This window comes from Aptenodytes patagonicus, chromosome 13, assembly GCF_965638725.1.
Source record: "Aptenodytes patagonicus chromosome 13, bAptPat1.pri.cur, whole genome shotgun sequence".
In the NCBI taxonomy this organism is placed as follows: Eukaryota; Metazoa; Chordata; class Aves; order Sphenisciformes; family Spheniscidae; genus Aptenodytes; species Aptenodytes patagonicus.
Window position 1 is genome coordinate 1,699,761 of NC_134961.1, and position 18,735 is coordinate 1,718,495.

The following is an 18,735-nucleotide window of genomic DNA, read 5'->3' on the forward strand; positions in this document are numbered from 1 at the left end:
GCCGCAGCAGGCGGTGCCGCTCCCTCCAGCCCGGCACACAGAGACCCGCCGGGGCGGGGGGAGCGGCCCCAGCCCCCCCGCTGCGGGCTCCCCCGAGATCCCCCCCCCCCCCCGCTGCAGGCAGCCCCGGGGCCGCTTCCCCGGCGGGCGGCGGGGCGGGGAGAGGCGGCGGCGGCGGCGGAAGGCGGGCGGCGGGGCCGCCCCTTCCGCCAGCCATGGAGCCGGAGGAGCCGGGGGAGCCGGGGGAGGTGGCGTGGGGGCGGCGAGGGGGGGACACGCTGGGCGGGCGGGGGCTGCTGGAGCTGGCGGTGGCCAGCGGGGTGGCCGCCTGGGCCGCCTGGGCCGCCTTGCTGATGCCCGGCTTCCGCCGGGTCCCCCTGCGGCTCCAGGTACCGCCGCTGTCCCCGTCCCGTCCCCCCCCGCCACCCGCGGGGACACCCCCCCCCCCCCCCCCGCCCGGCACTGACCGCCCCCCCTCTCCCCCAGGTGCCCTACCAGCCCTCCGGCCCCCAGCAAGTGGCGAACGCCCTGGCGCTGCTGCGGGGGCGCTCGGGGAAGACGGTGGATCTGGGATCGGGAGATGGACGGCTTGTAAGGGCGGGCAGGGGGGTGCTGGGGGGGGGCTTGGGGCTGCCCCGGCATGAGCAAAGGGCGGGGGGGGGGGGGCTGCGCTCGCTAAGAGGGCGGCTGGGAGCCCCCCGCCTGGCTGCTGCCCCGCTCCTGGCTGTGGTTGTAGATGGCCCTCCTGGCTGTGGTCCCGGACCATCCCAGGTGGTCCTAGACGACATCACGTGCAGCGAGCAGGGTGGGAATGACCGCTCCAGGAGGAAAGAGCCTTTGCACCTGGAAGGTGCCGAGGACCGAGGTCACCCTGCCCGTGAGCCAGCAGGAGGGAGCGAGTGGAGCTGGGCAACAGCCCCCGTCCCCCAAATCATCCCCCAAACTCAACTCCGGGGTTCCTTTTAGTTGCAACTCTCTCTCTCTCTCTCTCCCCAGGTGGTAGAGGCTTATAAGCAAGGTCTCAGGCCAGCCGTTGGCTATGAGCTCAACCCCTGGCTGCTGTGCCTCTCCAACTACCGGGCCTGGAAGGCTGGGTACCGCGGGAAGGTTTCCTTCCTGAAGAAAGATCTCTGGAAGGTAACGGCGTCCCGAGGGTCTGGCTGTAGCTAGGGCGGGGCCAGGGCTTGGTCTGCATCTCCAGCCAGGCTTCGGCGATGGTCGCTTCCTCCTTCCCCCACCCATGCTGCTCCCGGGAGGTGGAAAAACCACCCTCCTTTCCGGGGAAACGCCGGCCTGGGCTGCTGGTTGTGCAGGCAGCAGTGCTCCTTCTCAGGGCAGCTTTGAGAAGAGGCGTTGGGTGCTGCCGACACACGGTGGCCTTCAGAGACGCGATGCTAAAGCTGGCGTCGGGTACCCGCAGCCTGACCGGAGAAAACCCAGCAGGGAACGTGGTTCTGGAACGATGCTGGAGGCAGGTGTTTTGCAAGAGGCGCTGCTTTCACACCAACACATCTCCGTCCCGCACGTTGTGGGGCATCTTTGCTTCCTCCGAGGTTCAGGAGATCACCTGCAAAGCGTTCAGCTGCTCGAGCGGTTCCCCGCCCCCCCTCTCCGTGCTCCCCCTCTGTCTGTTGCTTCTTTCATTCCCCTTTTCCTTCTTTAAGGTGAATCTTTCCGACTGCTACAATGTGATCGTGGTCCTGGCCCCCAGCGTGGTAAGTCGGTCTCTTGCACCCCAGCTTGTTCTGAGCGAGCTGGAGGGAGGGTTTTCTTAGAAAAGAGAGATGATCTGGGACAGTGGCAAAGACTCCTTAAAAAATAAGGCCAAGTGGGCATTAGTGCGAGCGAGCGGGTTGGTGCTCAGCACCACTCGCATTTGTAGAATCATTTAGGTTGGAAAAGACCTTTAAGATCATCAAGTCCAACTGTTAACCCAGCACTGCCAAGTCCACCACTAAACCGTGTCCCTAAGCACCACATCTACACGTCTTTTAAATACCTCCAGGGATGGTGGCTCAACCGCTTCCCTGGGCAGCCTCTTCCAATGCTTGACGACCCTTCAGTGAAGAAATTTTTCCTCATGTCCAATCTAAACCTCCCCTGGCACAACTTGAGGCTGTTTCCTCTCGTCCGATCGCTTGTTATTTGGTCCTTGTCCCAACCGTACACAGGGCTAGTACCAGCCCTGCGTTTTGGAAGGGTCTTGGCTTGATAATGCCTGCTTGGGACCCACCAGCCGTGCTGAGAAGCTGCCCTGTGGTCCTTGGTGGCACCGCCACTACGTGACCTTTCTAAGGCCGCCTGGCCCTGGCTGTCTCTCTCTCCCCAGAAACCTCCCCTAGCCGCCAAGCTCCTTGCAGAACTCCCCGACGAAGCCCGGGTGGTGGCTGGACGCTTCCCCTTCCCCTCCTGGACCCCCACCAGCACCCTTGGGCAGGGGCTGGAGCAAGTCTGGGCCTATGACATGAAGGAGGTGCGGCGAGTGGCGCAGAGCAGCGCAGAGGGAAGCCCGGTCTAACGGCAGCCTCGTTAAGCCTGGCATTAAGTCTCAGCAGTGGTAGGGGTCAGAGCCTCTCCCAGCCCTTGGGCTCAGCTCAGGACAGCAGCGAGAGGGATGCTGGCCAGGCTTTTTCCCGGGGACTTGCAGGGTGGTGGTCCCTCCTTGTCTTCCAAAGAGTGGGCAGTTTGGGGGAAGCAAGGGAGGGGAAAAACAGATGTAGAAATCCTGGAATTATCGCAGGATTTAAGGGCTAAATCTCCAGTGCCTCTTTCTGTATGTTTGCTACTTTATTTCTAGTTATTTTTTCAAAATAAACATTTGGATGGTTCTTCCCTTGAGACTTTTGCTTTGTCTTTGAGCCGCAGGGTGCTCCTGGAGGCAGAGCAGCCGCTGCTCCCGGCTTCAGGCTTCGCTCCGCCATCCCTTTGAAGGCGGCTCAGGAGGGAGTTTGTCCAGCTCACCTCCCGCTGAAGGATCAGTTTGGCCCTGCTCACTTTACATAACATTCCCTTTTCCACTCAAACAGAGGAAAAAAAGGTTTTCCCACCGTAAAAGAGCAGCTCATCCCTCTTAGACCAAAGTCTAGCTTGAACCAGCCCTGGCCTTACCTCTTAGAAGCTGAGAAGGGAGCAAAGGCAGGAGCAGAGTTAGCCCTTGGACTCCGGTCTGGGTCTGACCCAGGAGAAACGTTACGGCCGTGTCCTAGGAGGCAGGAACGGGAACCTGTCCCTGCAGCCCCGCAGTAAAAACCTGCCTGGGAACTAACCCCGTGTCCTGAGGCGTGATGTACTCGGGGAACAGCAGAATTCCTACAGCTGAGGGGTCAGAGGATAGACGAGACGCAGTTGTCTCGTTCCATTTTAGTACTGTTAATTTGAGACCGAGAACACCCACGTGGTTTCCCTCGCTGTGCCTCCCAGCTCTCAGCCGGGGAAGGATACTTGCCCTGGCCAGCCCACACAACAGAAAGCTCCTTCCTTTTAAATCCTGCTCCTCCCTGTGATGGTGCCGCTTACTCGGAGCCGTGGGGAAGAGCTACGGTTGGTGGCTGACGGTCCTTCTGGCTCTGGGCAGGGAGTGAGTATCGGCCGCCCCAGCACTGAGCGCACGTGGCACCTCACTGCCAGCGAGCTTCCTCAACCGGAGGATCTCCTGCTTGTACCTGCAACGGGGAAGCAGCGCCATTGTTGCCCACGTGGTCACAACCCCGCTGATCGCTCACACACGGGAGCGGCAAATTCAACTGTACGCTTTGCCTTGTGTTTTTGCTGCATGCTAAGGACACGCAGTGTCAGTTAATTCAGACCAGCCAGCCCAGGCACTGAGCCACGCCAGGAGCTGCGCCCCGGCCCATATAAAATGGCAGCCTTTTCCCAAGCGAGGAAGAGGTGTTTGCTGGCTCTGCCAGGTAACGGTACCAGCAACAAGCCCACGAGTCTGACCCGAGTTCACAGCCGAGCTGGCTGGGGAGTTACAGCAGGCGCAGTCGGACCATTGCTCTGACAGACGCGCCCTGCTTGTTCTCGCCCTTCCTTGCCCAAGCAGCTGTTCCCCCTGCTTCGGGGTGTGATGAGCCAGTGAGGGAGGACCGTAGATCAGGGGCTGCTGGAAGGCTTTGGATTTTAGGCAACCCCTCTCTTAGCTCCCTCCAAAGGATGGGTGAGCGCAGAAGGAAGGAGACGTGCGGCAGGGCAGGCCAGACGCTGCCCCCCCCGCCCTGCGGAACAAGGGATGGTGGCAGCTGCCCGCACAGCTGGACGTGCTGCGGGACATCAGCCGTGCCGGCAGCGCTGTGGGAAGGCAGTGGCGAGGTCAGGCACCGACAGCGTGGCGGGCACGGCGATGTCACCGGCAATTAGCCGGGGAGACAGAGAACACGTGAAGGGGGATCTTACCATCTCACCTTGCAAGATGCTTATCTATGTATTCCTGCAGCTCCGACACCTGCTCTTCTGCCACGATCGCCCGAGTCAGCAGCTGGCTCCTCTCCTGCTCCAAATCCTCCTGGGGGGGCAAAGAAACATGGAGAAAACGGGAAGCTCTGTGAGGTGGGAGTGAAGTTGCTCACTCCCTCTGCCAGGTGAGACGGAGCACTTCCCCGTCACTCAGCTCCGGCACCACTTGGCGTTAGGCTACAGAAGCAACCGAAAACTGAAGCGCTCGGGGAATGGAGCCTGGTGACTGTAGCGCAGCTTTCTGCAGGCACCACCGCTCCAGGGCATCGGCCGGACAGACCAGGCAGCCTTCCCTGACCGGCGCGCGGGCATGGGGGCCAGGGCCGCCCCAGAACGGGCAGTAACCCCTGCCTGCCAAGCCATCGTTAACTCCCCCAGAGGCTTCACAGACAACTGGCGGAGCGGCCGCTAGATTTGGCACTCGGACACGGAGAGCTTTCACACCTGTCCGCCGGTAGTTTGCTGCAAAGGGAAATTACCTTCCCTTTGAGATAAAAAACATTCCATTTTTGCAGTGTCTCTGAGCAGTAGATCATCATCTTACCCAAGTTAACTGCACAGTCCCTGTGTCACCAGGAGGACCTGAGGTGCTTGACTGAGCTCACCCCTGAGATGCACAGCAGAGCCAGGAGCAGGACCTGCTCCCAGTGCAGTGCTCCAGCCTCTCAGCCGCAACAGCTCCCTTCTTTTAGCCGCAAAGATACACACAATTTAGGTGTTTAACTTTACGTGACCAGAGAATGGTGGAGCACTTCCTTAGGCCGCTGTGGACAGAGGAAGGCACGACATGGAAGCGGGCCGGTAGCACATCTATAGCTTTGTCTACCACCGAAACCCGAACCTCTGCTTGGTTTCCAAAGCCCTTTTCCCCGCGCGTGGCAGTCAGCGTGGCAGGGATCCCAGCACCAGCCCTTCTTCCCACTGCTGCCGTCACTGCCGGACAGCAAACCCCAGCTCAGCCAAGCCCACTCCCAGTGAGCATCACCACGGTTTCACGGGTGCTGTAGGGCAGCGTTGCGGATGGAGAGCGCTCTCCTCCTCGCCCTGGGCCACGCCATTCCTGAGTGCAGCGCAAATATCCTCGCACTCAGGGGGAAGCAGACTGGGAAGCTGATTCAGATTCAGACTCGACTTGAACCAGGTCAAATACAGACCCACTTTGTTATACTGATGCCTAAATGCTTGTGCTGAAACAAGGGAGGGAGCGATAGCAAACAGTCCAGCAATGAGCAGCCGTAAGGGCTGCTCTCCTTTTAGTAGCAGGGAAAGTACAGCCTCGACATATCACTGGCCAGGGACCTGCTAGCGTCACTTGGTGGGCTGAGGCCAAAGCCACAGCAAGACTCCGTGGAAAGCTTCCCTGCTCCAGCCTGGAGCAGCGTATTGGCCACAGGGCAGCACCCAGCTAGGGCAGCACATGTAAGGGTTAAGCTTTTATTCAGGTGGGCTGTTCCAGACCTCTACCTGGGTGGTGTGTGCGAACTCCCGGAGCTGCTTCCTGACCTCTGCCCAGCCCTCCTCATCCAGCTGCCTAGGAGAGAAAAAGCAGATATTGATCACGAACAGACCTTCAAATCCCGCCCATCCGCAGGTCGCCCAGCTCTGTTCAGGGCTGCACACAACTCCTGTTCATCAGACTGTAAACCCCAGCGCTCTGAACCTTTTCTCTCCCGATGCCCCAAACATCAGGGCATGCAGTGCCGTCCCTGTACCCCGGCACGAGAGTCACAGCCCTTCTGCCAACCTGGGATTCCCCACTGCGACGGCTGGATTTCTTCCAAGTTCACATCAACGCTCATACATCAGAGGACTCCATGCAGAAAGAGCCCTTAACCTGACACTGCAGGACTGAATTTGATGGAAATAGAGAGCAATCAATGCCAAACGCTGGCGTTTTTCATGTTGCTGAGCACAAACCTGCCCGTTCTGTTCCCTGAGCGCGATTGGTGAGCTGTCTGTGCAGCCCAGCCATGGGAAAGATCTTCCTATTCTGTCCCAGTCTGAATAAGCAAAATACAGGTCACATCTGATGCTCGGGGAATTTGGGTTGTATGAAGGGAGGAATGCATTGTGCTCAAGAGCAGCTCCGCTGCGACTGCCAGAGTTCCCTCTGGTGGCTGCAGCCTCCCGGCCCAGGCACACAGGAAATCATGGCTGAGATTTCATGGGAGCAGAAGCGAAGGGAACGATAAGCAGCGAAGCCGCACAGCTGATAAAGACGAGAAGCAGCAGGAGTTACAGCTGAAGTGCTGCGGTTACACCAGGCTTCGTGTCTCCAGCTAGAGCAACAAGGTAACGGCATGGGTAAGACCCATCAGCACACACAACACAAGTGTTTCAAGTGTGTAGAGTCTCTTGGCAGCTATAAAAACCTTAACAAGATGCATCACTAAATTGCAGGTTCTGGTACTTCTCTGTCTTGTTCCTGTGGCAAGTCTGCCAAAATTAACGCATCTTTTTGAGGACTACTGCTATTTTTCAGCATGGCAGAGCCTGGTTAAGGCTCAAGCTCTTCTCTGAGACACTCTCTCTGGAGCCTGGTGCCTCCGGCACTGACCGACTCCTCCGTGCTGGCATCCAGTCACCGAAATACCTGAGATGTTTTCTAGGCTACCGCATTTTAAAAGGCTGAAAAATCCCAGCTCAGATTTCTCCTACACTTTGTTCCACGTCTCCACAGCTATAGTTGATAGAGTTTCAACAGACTAGCGGAGCAGGGGAAAAAGACCCATCAAAAATGAGCAAATAAAGGGCATGTCAGGAAGCCAGGGAGGTATCGGTACAGGGTCACCTAAGGGTTCCAGCCCAGCTTCTGCACTGGCAGGGAGGAGAAACAAGACCATCCCAAAGTGGTGTTCCACTTGCCTTTCTCAGGTTGTGATCCACCAAAGCACTCGCGCGTATGCTTAACTTCAGCTTCTAAAGAGATCAGTGGGACTAAAAACATGATTAAATCAAACGTGCTTAAGAGCTTTCCTGGATCAAGGCCCAAATGACAAACTCATTTCACCACAGGAAACGCTGCGCTGAGACGACAGCTGGCTTTTCTTCTCGGACGAGTCCCTATCAGCTTGCTTTCTCCCTATTTATTACCATCTCCAAGCAAAGCAGAAAAGCCTCCTCAATCCACACAGCAAGGAGAATTCAGAATTACAAATATCCCGAGAAACAAACAGCACTTACTGCTCAGCAGACAGCGGAAAGCCAGAGGTTTCTTTCAGTCTTTTCTGAAGGCAAAGGAAGAACAGTATTCCCGTAAGCATTACACCATTGCAATCTCACCACAATCCCTGCCACTTTGAAGTGGCACAACATATCCTAGCACTCTAACAGCCACCAGTGCCCCGGCAAGGAAGTGATGTGCAGCACAATCTTAAGGTTTAGGTCTCCCATCCTCTGAATTTTTAAATAAATGTATGTCACACAAATCAAGAGACACATCTTTGCCCAGGCAGAACCAGTGGGAGGACGTGGAGCTGACTGGTGTGTTTCTGAGTGTGGTCTCCTGCTCAGTTAGCTATTCACGCTGAGGCAAAGGCATTCAAGAACAGAAAGCCCCATCCTATCCTCCCTCCCTCGCCTCTTTTAGCAGTGAGTGAGTCTGCTGGCCTGACAGCTCTCCCATAACATCTGCTACTCCTCAGCCCTCCCAGAGCTCACTGACCCCAACCTATGAGGCTGCCCAGCCTCCTGGATCTAACTGTAACTCACCCCTATGCAGCAGGGTTGAAGCAATGAGGGGAATGCTTGGACATCCCGCCTCTGCCCAAAATGAGAAAGCGAGCAAGCACTACCCCTGCCTGTGCCACAGAGATACAGCAAACCCCCAGGGAATGCCTAAGGAAGGGGATGAATCTATCGCTTGTGAGACTCTCCCCACCACCCCCACGTTTCACCACCACAGGAATCCAGCAGCCCAGCCACCACCTTCTGCAATTCATCTAGCTGCATCTCCAGTTTGGCTTTATCCTCCCGCAGCCGGTTTAGCTCCCGGGTCGTGTTTGTCAGCAGCTCCGGGTCTGTGATGGAAAAGTGGAGCTCGGCAGGGCCACAATCCCTAGCGCTGCTGCCCAAGGACCGGATCTGCTCTCGCTGGAGCCTGTAACGTGCCAGAGGGGTTAGTCCCTGGTAGCTTTGGTTAGCTAACAACACTGAGAATTGCTGCTGCTGATGGAGGTACCATTCGCTTGGAATCTGCTGGCTTCTGGCCACCGAGACGCAGTCCACCTGCAAAGGGTAAGTGGGAGAGCCCAGCAGTATGCACAATATTCCTGGGAGCGTTTCTGAGGGGAGCTTGTCCTAGAGCTATTTGTGGCTTTTATGCCACAAGAATTTCTGCTGCTTCCCACAGCCCAAGCTGCTGAGAGAGCCGTGAGGCAGAGCTGAGAGCACTGCAGGGACGGGCTGGGAGGCAGGAGTTATTTGTGGTACCTCTGCATTTCCACACCATCCAACGTGGAATCAATCTCTCACTCTAAATTTTACACAGGAGAAACGTATGTGCAAAGCAGCTCCAGGGTGTCCAGAGCACTCTGACGTGTAGCTGGAGGCTCCTTGCTCCTGGCTTGTCAAGAGCAGGGAGATAAACATGCACTCCAGATCCTCTGCTCCACCTGGGAGCCCCGTCTGCCTCCCTCTCAGCCAGGGGGCTGGCTGCTACGGGGCACTTCCACTTGGTCCTTAGCAATAAGCTGAAGAGACAGAGGTAGCCCAGACCCTGCCTTAGCCCTACCCATAAGCAATCAGCAGGTTCTCATGCTTCTTGACCAAGTTCTTCATGCGTTTCTTGTAGCCACGTGCCGCTCCAGCTAGCTGCTCTTCCCGAGACTTGTAGGAAGCCCTGATATCCTTCAGCATGCTGTCCACAAAGCGTTTCATGTGAGCATGATCAGCTGGGGCTTTGCTAGACCCCGTTCCATTGCTGGATTTGCTGTCCATATAGTCCTTCAAACATACAAAGAAAGAAATCGAGGTGATCAAGCCATTCCCTAAGGCATGTAACCCATTTCCCACAGAGAAGATCCAGGAATACTTGTATTAACAGCACAGAGATTAGGGCGTATCTTCCATTTTTGAGAGCAGGAAAGACTAATTAGCTTCCATCATGGCCCTTCAAGACAGAGGAGGCATCTGTACTGTATCAGTGACCCGCCTAGGGAAACACAAGTCGGCGTTGGGAGTTACCATCTCTAGTCCCGTATTCTTTCCACCGTGCCCCGCTCTCTCTGCTAGCTAGGAGACGCTTCGACACCGCTCTGTTAGAAATTAAACTATTCTTAGTAGTAAAAATCGCTTTGCTTAGTCTCCTGATCCATCACCACACCGTGTTCTTCGGTACCAGCCTTCTCCCAGCACAGAAGCTCCTGCCAAAACCTGTTTACTGCTACCAAGGGGGTTAGAAAGAGATTTCTTCCCAGTCTCACTGCTCAGTATAACCAGGTATCCATGCCTGAACCTGCCTGTAATGCCTGCCTTGTGCCGAGTCCTCATCACGCTCTGGGGGCCCTACTCTACATTAAAGGTGCTCGTTCCTAGAGCAGGTCCCAGGCACTGGCGTTACACGGCTCTGTAGCCGACCACAGAGGCTGGCAGAGCTCCCTGCGGGGACAGCAGCAGAGTCACCACGGAGGCGGCAACAAAGCCAGAAGTGGCATCGCCTGGCCTGCTGAGGGAAGTTGTCAGGGCAATGGCGATTGGAAGCCAACTGGAAGGCAGCCATTGTAAATAAGAGGATCTTTCAATCCAAGTAATCTGACCAGGAAAGAAAGTCCCAGCAGAAACTCACAGACCCTTTAGTGTGGCCATACAGGAAATCTGGGCGAGGAAGGGGGCTGGCATCTCCTCCCCCAGGCCAAGCCGAGCGGGCAGAGCCCCCTTCCAGCTGCAAGCATGGCTCCCCAAGCCTCACTGCCTGCTCTGCTCGGCAGCCCAGCAAGGAGGGGAAATGGCAGCAGCCTGCAAGAAGCAGGCAGCCAGCATGGAGAGACCTCTCCCGGCCAGGAGAGCCCCTGGGGCGGGGGGTACCCACCGCCACGTCCTTGATGTACTGTGCGAGCCGGGAGCGATATTCCTCATTCAGCTCTTTCAGCCGGAGCTGCAGCCGGGAGTTCTCCACCTCCACCTCTTGGAGCTGGCTCTGGGAGGTGAGCAGCACCTGGGCACAGCAAACACAAAAGATATGCTTGCTGCTGCCCTCGTCCTCTGGCCAAGCAAGGGGCCCTAAGAAGCTCCATAAGAGATGGGGGACTTCATTTCCAGATATTCAGCTTCACTAGAGCTGAGAAGGTCCTGGGTTTTCACAGCAGCCTACTGGAAATGTTTATAGTCTCTATTCCCCTGCTACCTCCTGTCATTTGCAATCCCCACCCCGGTGATTTCACCAACTCTTTCTAAATATCAGTGAACAAAATTCCTCCCACCACCTGTGGCAAGCAGCACCTTCCACCACGTGCATCGCACCCCTGGAGAAGGAAACTGCACAGGGAGGAGCACCTTGGTATGACAAACTCCCTGGAGAGGGAGACATGTCGGAGTACCTCAGTACAAGGCATCCACCCCCTGCTAGCTCCAGGAGAAGTGCATGGCACGCAGGAGGAGCGGATGAGCGGGGGCAGTCCTGGAGCCCGGGTGCCAGGGGCTGGAAGGGAGCCTGCCCTTACCGCTGACTGCTCCGCCAGCTTGTGCTGCGTGTCCCCAATCGCTCCCTTCGCCTCCTGCAGCTCCTTCCCCATCGCGATCCTGGACACACAGAAAGAAGGTGTGTTTATTTTAACCCCCCAAACTTCTCTGTAGGTCCAATACAGCCAGCTTTGAGAAGGAAATCACTACGGGATGACAGAAATCTCTCAGCAGCAGCTGCCAGCACCCACCAGATGTGTGCCAACCAGCGGCCACAGAGCTCTCGCAACCAAAAGCGAACATCCTCAGAGGGTCTAGTTCTCCAGCATCCCTGCTGTGGCAGCCTTTGCTGGGACAGCGACCCCATCCCAGCCTGTCGATGGAAGAACCGCTGTGGGGGTAAGGGCTAGGGCTGGATTCATCTCTGGGCTGTCACACATTTGCCGTGTGTGTCACAGAAGGTGGATTTTCAGAGGTGTATAGGCCAGTGGGGTACCTAAACACCACCGACTTCTAAGCAGACAGCTGACCCTCTTAAGAGCCTTGAAAACATCAGGTTTTGCTTCCAGGCTCCACTTGTTCCAAGGGTGAATCATCATTTCCCACCCTGTACCCCACCAAAGGCAGGCTGCCACCTCTCCCGTGCCCCAATTCAGCTGCAGTGAGCTCCACAAATGCCCAGCCAAACAGAAGGACGTGCCCTCAAACACTCACACTCTCTCTTCCAGCTTCTGCTGCTGCGAATCATAGGTTTTCTTCATTTTTTCAAGCTCCACTTTTATGCGATCCTGGTTTCCAAGCAACTGAGGGACAAACGAAGAGGAAGATGAGACAGAGGGCTGAGCTAAGCAGAGGGATTCGCGAACGGGGAAGAAATGAGGAGAGCCTCCAGCTGAGCACAAGTCCAGCTGACCAGTGACATACTGGGGAAAGGACAGGTTTAACTGGGAGTGCCCAGTGCCCTGTAGCACACCAGAAGCGGTGTCTGCTCTGGAGACAGGGCACATGGAGGTGCACACGTGTTGTTCCCCCAAGGGAGAGTCTTGCTCTGAGAGTCAGATTCCCAGCAGGAGCTGGTGGTGGAGCCCAAGCTGGTATCGCAGGGGTTGCAGATGGGAAGGAGGCAGGGAGCATCTCGGTGCTCGCAGTTTCGGGTGCTTTGTCACCCCCATCTTTCTCAAGGAACAGCAAGGAGAAAATAAGCAAGCGTCCTCTGCACTTGTTGACTTCTAAACTCCTGCCTCTGTTGACCCGGGGGCACTGATGGAGAGAACCACAGCTGCCCTCTCTCAGCTTTTGCCTCCACAAGAGCTGGAGTTATTCTAGTCTAACTTTTCAACTGCACAGCTTAAAAAAAAAAAGAAAATAAATCAAGGCATCAGCTCATCCACAGAATTCAAGTTAGCACCAGGCGGTGCCAGCCAGTCAGAATAAATTCCCCCTCTGCTTCCCCAAGGATCCAGCAGCAGACCCCCACACACTCACATTTCTCTCCAACTTTTGCTGCTCGTGTTCAGAAGCAACTACATCTTCTGGCTGGTTTTGGTAAGAGACAGAAGAAGGTGCCTGTTAGATCCCTGTTGCTCCAAGGAGCTGGCGACAGGGCAGAGAGGTCCTTACCTTCACCTTCCGAGCCGAGAGACGGCGCACCATTGCTCGCGCTCTTTCCAGCTCGGCAGAGGATTCATCGGCCATGGCGGGGGAGCGGTAGTGGTTGCTCTCTGTGCGGGGAAGGGCGCTCCTGGCATTGGCCAGATTGAGCAGCTCTAGGCTGAGCTCTTCATTCTTCATGACCTGCCAGGTCAAACAAGAAGGAAAGAGCTTCTGAAATCCTGCCTCGCCGGCTCCGCGTGCTGTCTGTTCAGCACATACGCGCTGCTCCTGGTGTGTACACAAGGCAGGCACTCGCATCCCCTCCTGAAAGCAAGTTTTATTTTTAGTTCTCTCATATGTCCAAAGGTATCAGTGATTTTCTAATTCTCATGGAAAGGCAGGGTAAGTATCATCGCCAGGCATCCGGATTATTCACGCGTAACCTTAGTCCCTCTGCCCAATTCGCTCTCGCATTCAGATACGGTTCCCAGTGCCAGCCCAGCCCTGGGCACAGCTCTGCCGCCATCCCTCCGTCCTGACCTCCAGCCTCCCTCCTCGCTCTAACCCTGTACCCTCCGCACAGCTTCCCAACACTTCAGGCCTGTCTTTCCCCATACAATGGCTTTGAACGGTGCCGGACTCCATGATGTAAGAGAAGGGGCAAATCTCCATCCATCTAGGCTGACGCCACCCAGCTAATTCCAGTTTTGCTTGAATGCATCCCTCCAGCAGCAGCCAGCCCACAGCACCGTGTAGGCAGCGAGATTCAAAGCGGTGCTGGTGTGAAGTGACACATTTCCAAAAGATAAAGAGGATCTGAATGAGAAAGGCTCTGTTACAGGTGATCTGGAAGGAACACTGGGGGAATTCATGTCTCACGGGAGGGTTTCTATGTAGATAACAAAGCTTTGATGGGGTTTATGACTGGGGACAAGCTTGAGTAATTGTTACCATGGCAGTGAATCGGGAGGATGGGAGGCAGAGGTCATCTGAGTCATCCGTGGAGAGAATAGCTTATCAAAAGATAGCACAGGGTGGGCTGAGGGAGAGAGGAGAGGAGAAAAGAGGCTGACAAAGAGGTGAGATATACAGCTGTGAAAACTGACAGCTACGCAGAGACAGGCTGCTTGTTCTTCAACCGAAAACGATCCATCTGCAGCTGTCAGCCCTGACAATTTGATCAGAGGGGGTCACACAAGCGCAGAAGTACCAGCTTGGCGAAAGAAAGAGGCAGTCCCAGGTTTGCAATAGGCTTCGCTGCCTCCCCTGGCCCGGCTCCAGGGAAAACCCCGGCGTGGAACCGGTTCGCAGCCATTTGGGTTCCCTCCAACGGCCTCGCTTTGTACCGCCGATGCAGACGGCGTAAGCCCGCTGAACAAAAGAGGAGGAGGAAACGGAGAGTCGAGAAAAGGTCAGAGTCTTGAAAAGGAAGAATTTACAGCGAGTTAGAAAACAGGCACAAAGTGACTGGCTGGCATCTTCTGGAAGGCACTTCCCCAGGGACAGGCAAGGCCAGCTCCTTCGCCTGGGCAGACACAGGGCGATGTGTGAATCGAGGCGTACAATGGGGGCCGCGACAATTCAGAGGCTCTAACTGTTCCCGTACAAGGGACCGTGAATGAGCTCGCCGAGCTGCTTCTGCGCCAAGCAGCCATGACAACATATTGGCAAGGTCACAAGTAGCACTTGTAATTGGGAATGTGTAAAAGGTTCATTGTCTCCCCAGAAGAGCGCCGGGGAAGGGGAGGGGGCAGAACCGCAGGCTGCTTTTCCCATTTCCTTTGGGAAAGTCCACACTGGGAAAATAATGAGCAAGAGGCCCATGCCGTGACAAGTCCCAACCTGCCAAGTTGGAGCCTCTTTTGCTTCGGGCAGGGATATTTGGTAGTCGGAGCCAAGCAACTGGGATAAAATCAGCCTATGAATTACAACCAAGGAGTTCACCTTTGGCTTCTGGACCCTGCTCCACCAATTCTTCAGGATGCTGTCCGGGCACATAACTGAACCCATGTGCTTTCACTCTCTGAAACATTCCAGGATCCAAGTGAAAACAGTGCGTTATTACCACCAACCTGTTAAACCCATCATTTAGAGACGTCAGCCACCTGAAAATCCAATTTTTGACAAACATATTGCACCCCCTTGGGGATAAGAAGCAACCAAGATCGCTGAACGCCGAGCTATTCCTCCGCAGCCTGGTGGTACTGCGTCTCAGCAGCGTGCTGCCTTGCTGACAGTCAGCTGCACGCGCTCTGCCTCGTGCTCCGGCAGGACGACGGGGTGGGTTCACACCCCTGCAAGCAGCTAAGCTTGCCTCCTCTTAAAAAATTTCCATTTTTCAGCTTACGGGAGAGAAATGATAGCTTCACAAGAGTCACTAACTCACTGATTTGCAACAGGATGATCACGACCTCGTATCCTCCTCTAGCGGAGCTCTGCAGACGGATGCTCACCGTAAAGAGAGACTGGACACTGCCTAAACCAGCATGCCTGGTCCCTGCCCCACATCTTCCCATCACAGCTCTGCATAGGGCCAGCATGGTAAACCAGGTCATTTGGCTGAACCAGCTAAACTGTCTGCCAGGGGAGGGAGGCAGGAGGGTGTCAGTCATCCGATCCAATTCAAAAAGAAGGAGAAGCGGGAGGGGGGAGAGGGAGGTCTATTGAAGTAGCTCTTCTTGCCAAAGAAATACACAAATCTGGGTCCAAAAGACTTTAGTTAATAATCGCCAAGCTAACGGTCACCAGGAAATTCACTAGATTTTAAGGAACAATCAGAAACTTGCTTACATTCAGTGTTTTTATAAACTCGCCAACCTCAAAAACTTCCAGGCCCCTTCCCGCCGCCACACGAAATGAGAGCGACTACAATCAGTTCACGTGCAGCCTGCGCAAGCCATGCAGAAAAAAGGGAAACAAAGCGTGCTGGCAGTCAAGAGGGACCTGCAACGTGCACTCGGACCAGCCCCGCAGTGACCTCCTCGTTACTGCTAGTGACGGGGATCTGGGGTGGCGTGAAAAGAGAAAGACTCTGACAGCGGGGTGCCCAGAAGAGCACGGCACATGGGTCAGCGTGGGCTCAGCGCCGTCCCTGCTGAGCAGAGCAGGTTCTGCAAGCCCTGCTAGAAGGTGACCATGCTTCATGAAATCCCTGGGCCCCGAAAGCAAAATAACCATGCCCAAGCCACGCTGTCTCACAGCTGGCAAACCTGAGCTGCGGACGTGGGTACGCAACCCAAAGCCAACCAAGCTGCCTGTAGATCAGGTGATGGTGAGATGGAGTCGAGAACACCAGAGCAAACACTGCAGCCTGTCTCACCTCCTGCTCCAGTTCTTTGCCTAGGGCCAAGTAATTGCTTTTCAAAATGATGTACTCATCCGCCAGCTCCTTCCGATTGGTCTCCAGAGCATGCAGGCGTTCCCGTAAGGCATCCCGCTCCCCAGTGACTTTCTCACTGCAGAGCTCCAGCTCCAGCACACGGTTCTCCAGGGCCAGGATCTGCAGAGGGGAGGCAGCGGAATGAGACTGTGACAGAGACCAGCAGCAATCACAGGGCATTTATTGGGCCAAACAGGTTCTGGCACGCTATGACTTAGAGAGAGATGAGTTTCACATGAGTATCATGGTATCTGGGGCGTCGGGGGGGATTCATTGCTCTAGCTAAAGCCAGGAGAAAACACTAAGCAAAGCAAAGATGGATACATAACAAACTGCGGTTCTGGGTAAAGGTATTGGCGGAGCTGAATCAACTCTACTTCAAACTTTTGGATACCATATTTTTCAGTTCAAAGTTCTCCGTCTCATACTGCTCCTTCATTTTGTTTGTCTCGATCTGGAGATCAACGAGGTCTTTGGAAATCTAGGCGAGAGAAAGAACATTATAAAGGCCATAGACCGATTCTGAGGCCAACATACTGTTTCAACAGGTCGCACCAGGGAATTTGAGCACAACACACACACCCCTAGAAAGATGCCCCAACATTTCCCACCAGATTTTCCACTGCAGATCTACTGGCCTCACATGGCTTCACGGCTCAGTTCTCTCCAACTCCTAAAGTATTTGTTTTACCTTCAGTTTTTCCTCTTCACTGAAGACCACTCTGGCTGACAAATCTGTTTTGGAGCCAGCCAGCTTCTCCATCCTCTCCTGCAGGTCTCCGAGCCCGTACAGCCTCTCATTCCTATCCTGCAGCTGCACCTAGAGACACACAACAGCTCTGACAGCTGGTGCCAGCCAGCAGAGCCCTCCTCTCCTCCATGCTACGCTCCCACCACAGTGCTGGTGGAAGAGCACAGCATATCCCGTTCTTCAGAGCTTGAGCAGACTGTAGACGGGATTTTCAGCTGCCGTTTCCCTCCTGCGATTAGGATTTCATTTGCAGAGCGCGGGTTCCACGACCCGGGAAGGGGCTGCAGACCTTCATACTTATATATTCGTTAGCAAGATGATGCGTGTGCTCTGTCAGAGTACTTACGTTCTCTTTCCCTGCAAAATCCATGTGCCCGGAGTCCAGGATCTTTGCACGATATCAGGCAGGCAGTGGCTGAAGAGCAAAGGAAGGGTCGAAGGATCTCTGTGGCAGCAACTTTTCCCTCGAGGTAGGGCACAAGCGATGTTGCTAACAACTTTGGTTACCAATGGGTGCGGCATCCACCTGGATCCACCTTAAGGTGGAGCAAACGATTACAGCCACCCCAGGAAAAGAAATGACACGTGTCAGGAAGTTTCCGTATTCCTAAGACAGCGCACAGCAGATACTGAAACAAGCAGCTTAGCAGACAGCCCCAGTGAAGCAATATTGCCAGCTAGGAGGTACCATTCCATTCATATTACGGATCGTTCCCAAAACCCGGCTGTAGGGACGGCCGCCATCTCTATTGCAGGGATATTTAGAGAATTTAAGACCTGATTAACCCATTAATTAATCCATTAATCCAACCATCTGCTCCAAGACCAGCCGGTAGCATTTAACGTCAACTTACTTCCAGGCAATTTTCTCTTGATCTCTACAGTCCTTGTATCTCCTGTGTCAATGAGCCATCCAAAGGGTACCAGGGCCTTTGAGCTCTGACCAAGCTACAGCTGGCGACAGGAAAGACCTTCCCCAATTTATCACCGCGCATCAGAGATGCTATGTGGAAAAATATAAGTTTTAAAGCAAAGCACGCGCTGAAACAAACTCTGATTAGCCCAGACAGTGCTAAATCCGGATCGTGCTGGTCTACACGCTGCCGCTTACTCCAGATGGCGACCATCCAGGCCTGAGCGGGACAACTCCCAAGTGTGTGCAAAGCTAAAAGTACTTGAACAGTCTCCGATGTAAGAGCGAGGGTAACGGAGAGCGTAAGGCACAGTGGATAACGCTGGAAGACCTCGGTGAACGGCAGCCATGGGGTAAAACGAATGCCAGTTCTTAATCTCCTCATTTTGGGCTTATTATCACTGCTATTTCTGTCGAGCAGGTGAGTTTAGGTAAGAACTTGTCTCTTACAGAGGAAAAGCTTTGACAATACAATGTTCAAAAAGACCATAGCTCTGAATAACTTCTTAGTATCTGTCAAAGCGAGGAGGATGAAAGAGGGAGAGGGGCCGCCCTGACAGAAGCTCCGTGCCGAGCAGAGTTTACCAGCTCCTCACCTGGTCCAGGCTCTTGGAGAAGATCCCGTAGCCCCTCGACGTGGATTTCACGAACGGCCGTGGAAGTGAGACCCACGGGCTGAGCTCTTTTGGGGCTCAGGGGAAGGGGAAGCTAACGACACATGCAATTACGTCTTATTTTTCTGCAGAAGAACTTAACAGACCTGAAGTAATTTTGTTAAGGTAATGAAAGTGCTGATGAGAATTCACAGTCTCTTCACACCCACTGCTGAGCAGAAAGCCAAATTCACACACCGCCCACAGCGCTGGGGGGGGCTCAGAATTCTCCGGTGAGTGCTCCGGCACACGAAGGAGCCGAGCCGCAGCTCCGCTCCCCAGGTGCACGCCGCCCCCCGACGGCGCTCAGCCCCCCACGGGTCCCCGAGGACAGGCACTGGCAGCCCACGCCGCCCCAGGGACACGCGCAGGC

At 55.1% G+C, this 18,735-nt stretch overlaps 2 protein-coding genes across 2 annotated transcripts; one reads left to right on the forward strand and one right to left on the reverse strand.

Moving 5' to 3' along the window:
* The first annotated feature begins 188 nt into the window (after positions 1–188).
* ANTKMT (adenine nucleotide translocase lysine methyltransferase) lies at positions 189–2,838 on the forward strand. Its single transcript, XM_076351132.1, has 5 exons — positions 189–389; positions 487–591; positions 997–1,137; positions 1,665–1,715; positions 2,330–2,838. Exons 1-5 carry the CDS (start codon positions 216–218, stop codon positions 2,516–2,518), a joined length of 660 nt encoding a protein of 219 aa, XP_076207247.1. The 5' UTR covers positions 189–215; the 3' UTR covers positions 2,519–2,838.
* A 697-nt stretch (positions 2,839–3,535) lies between these two features.
* On the reverse strand, positions 3,536–17,166 carry CCDC78 (coiled-coil domain containing 78). Its single transcript, XM_076351260.1, is given in 15 exon segments — positions 3,536–3,662; positions 4,404–4,504; positions 5,920–5,986; positions 7,639–7,682; positions 8,383–8,554; positions 9,188–9,399; positions 10,484–10,609; positions 11,115–11,193; positions 11,788–11,876; positions 12,559–12,609; positions 12,694–12,867; positions 15,986–16,165; positions 16,440–16,526; positions 16,737–16,946; positions 17,143–17,166. Coding segments are annotated over 15 exon segments (1,743 nt in total).
* Between the last annotated feature and the right edge of the window lie 1,569 nt (positions 17,167–18,735).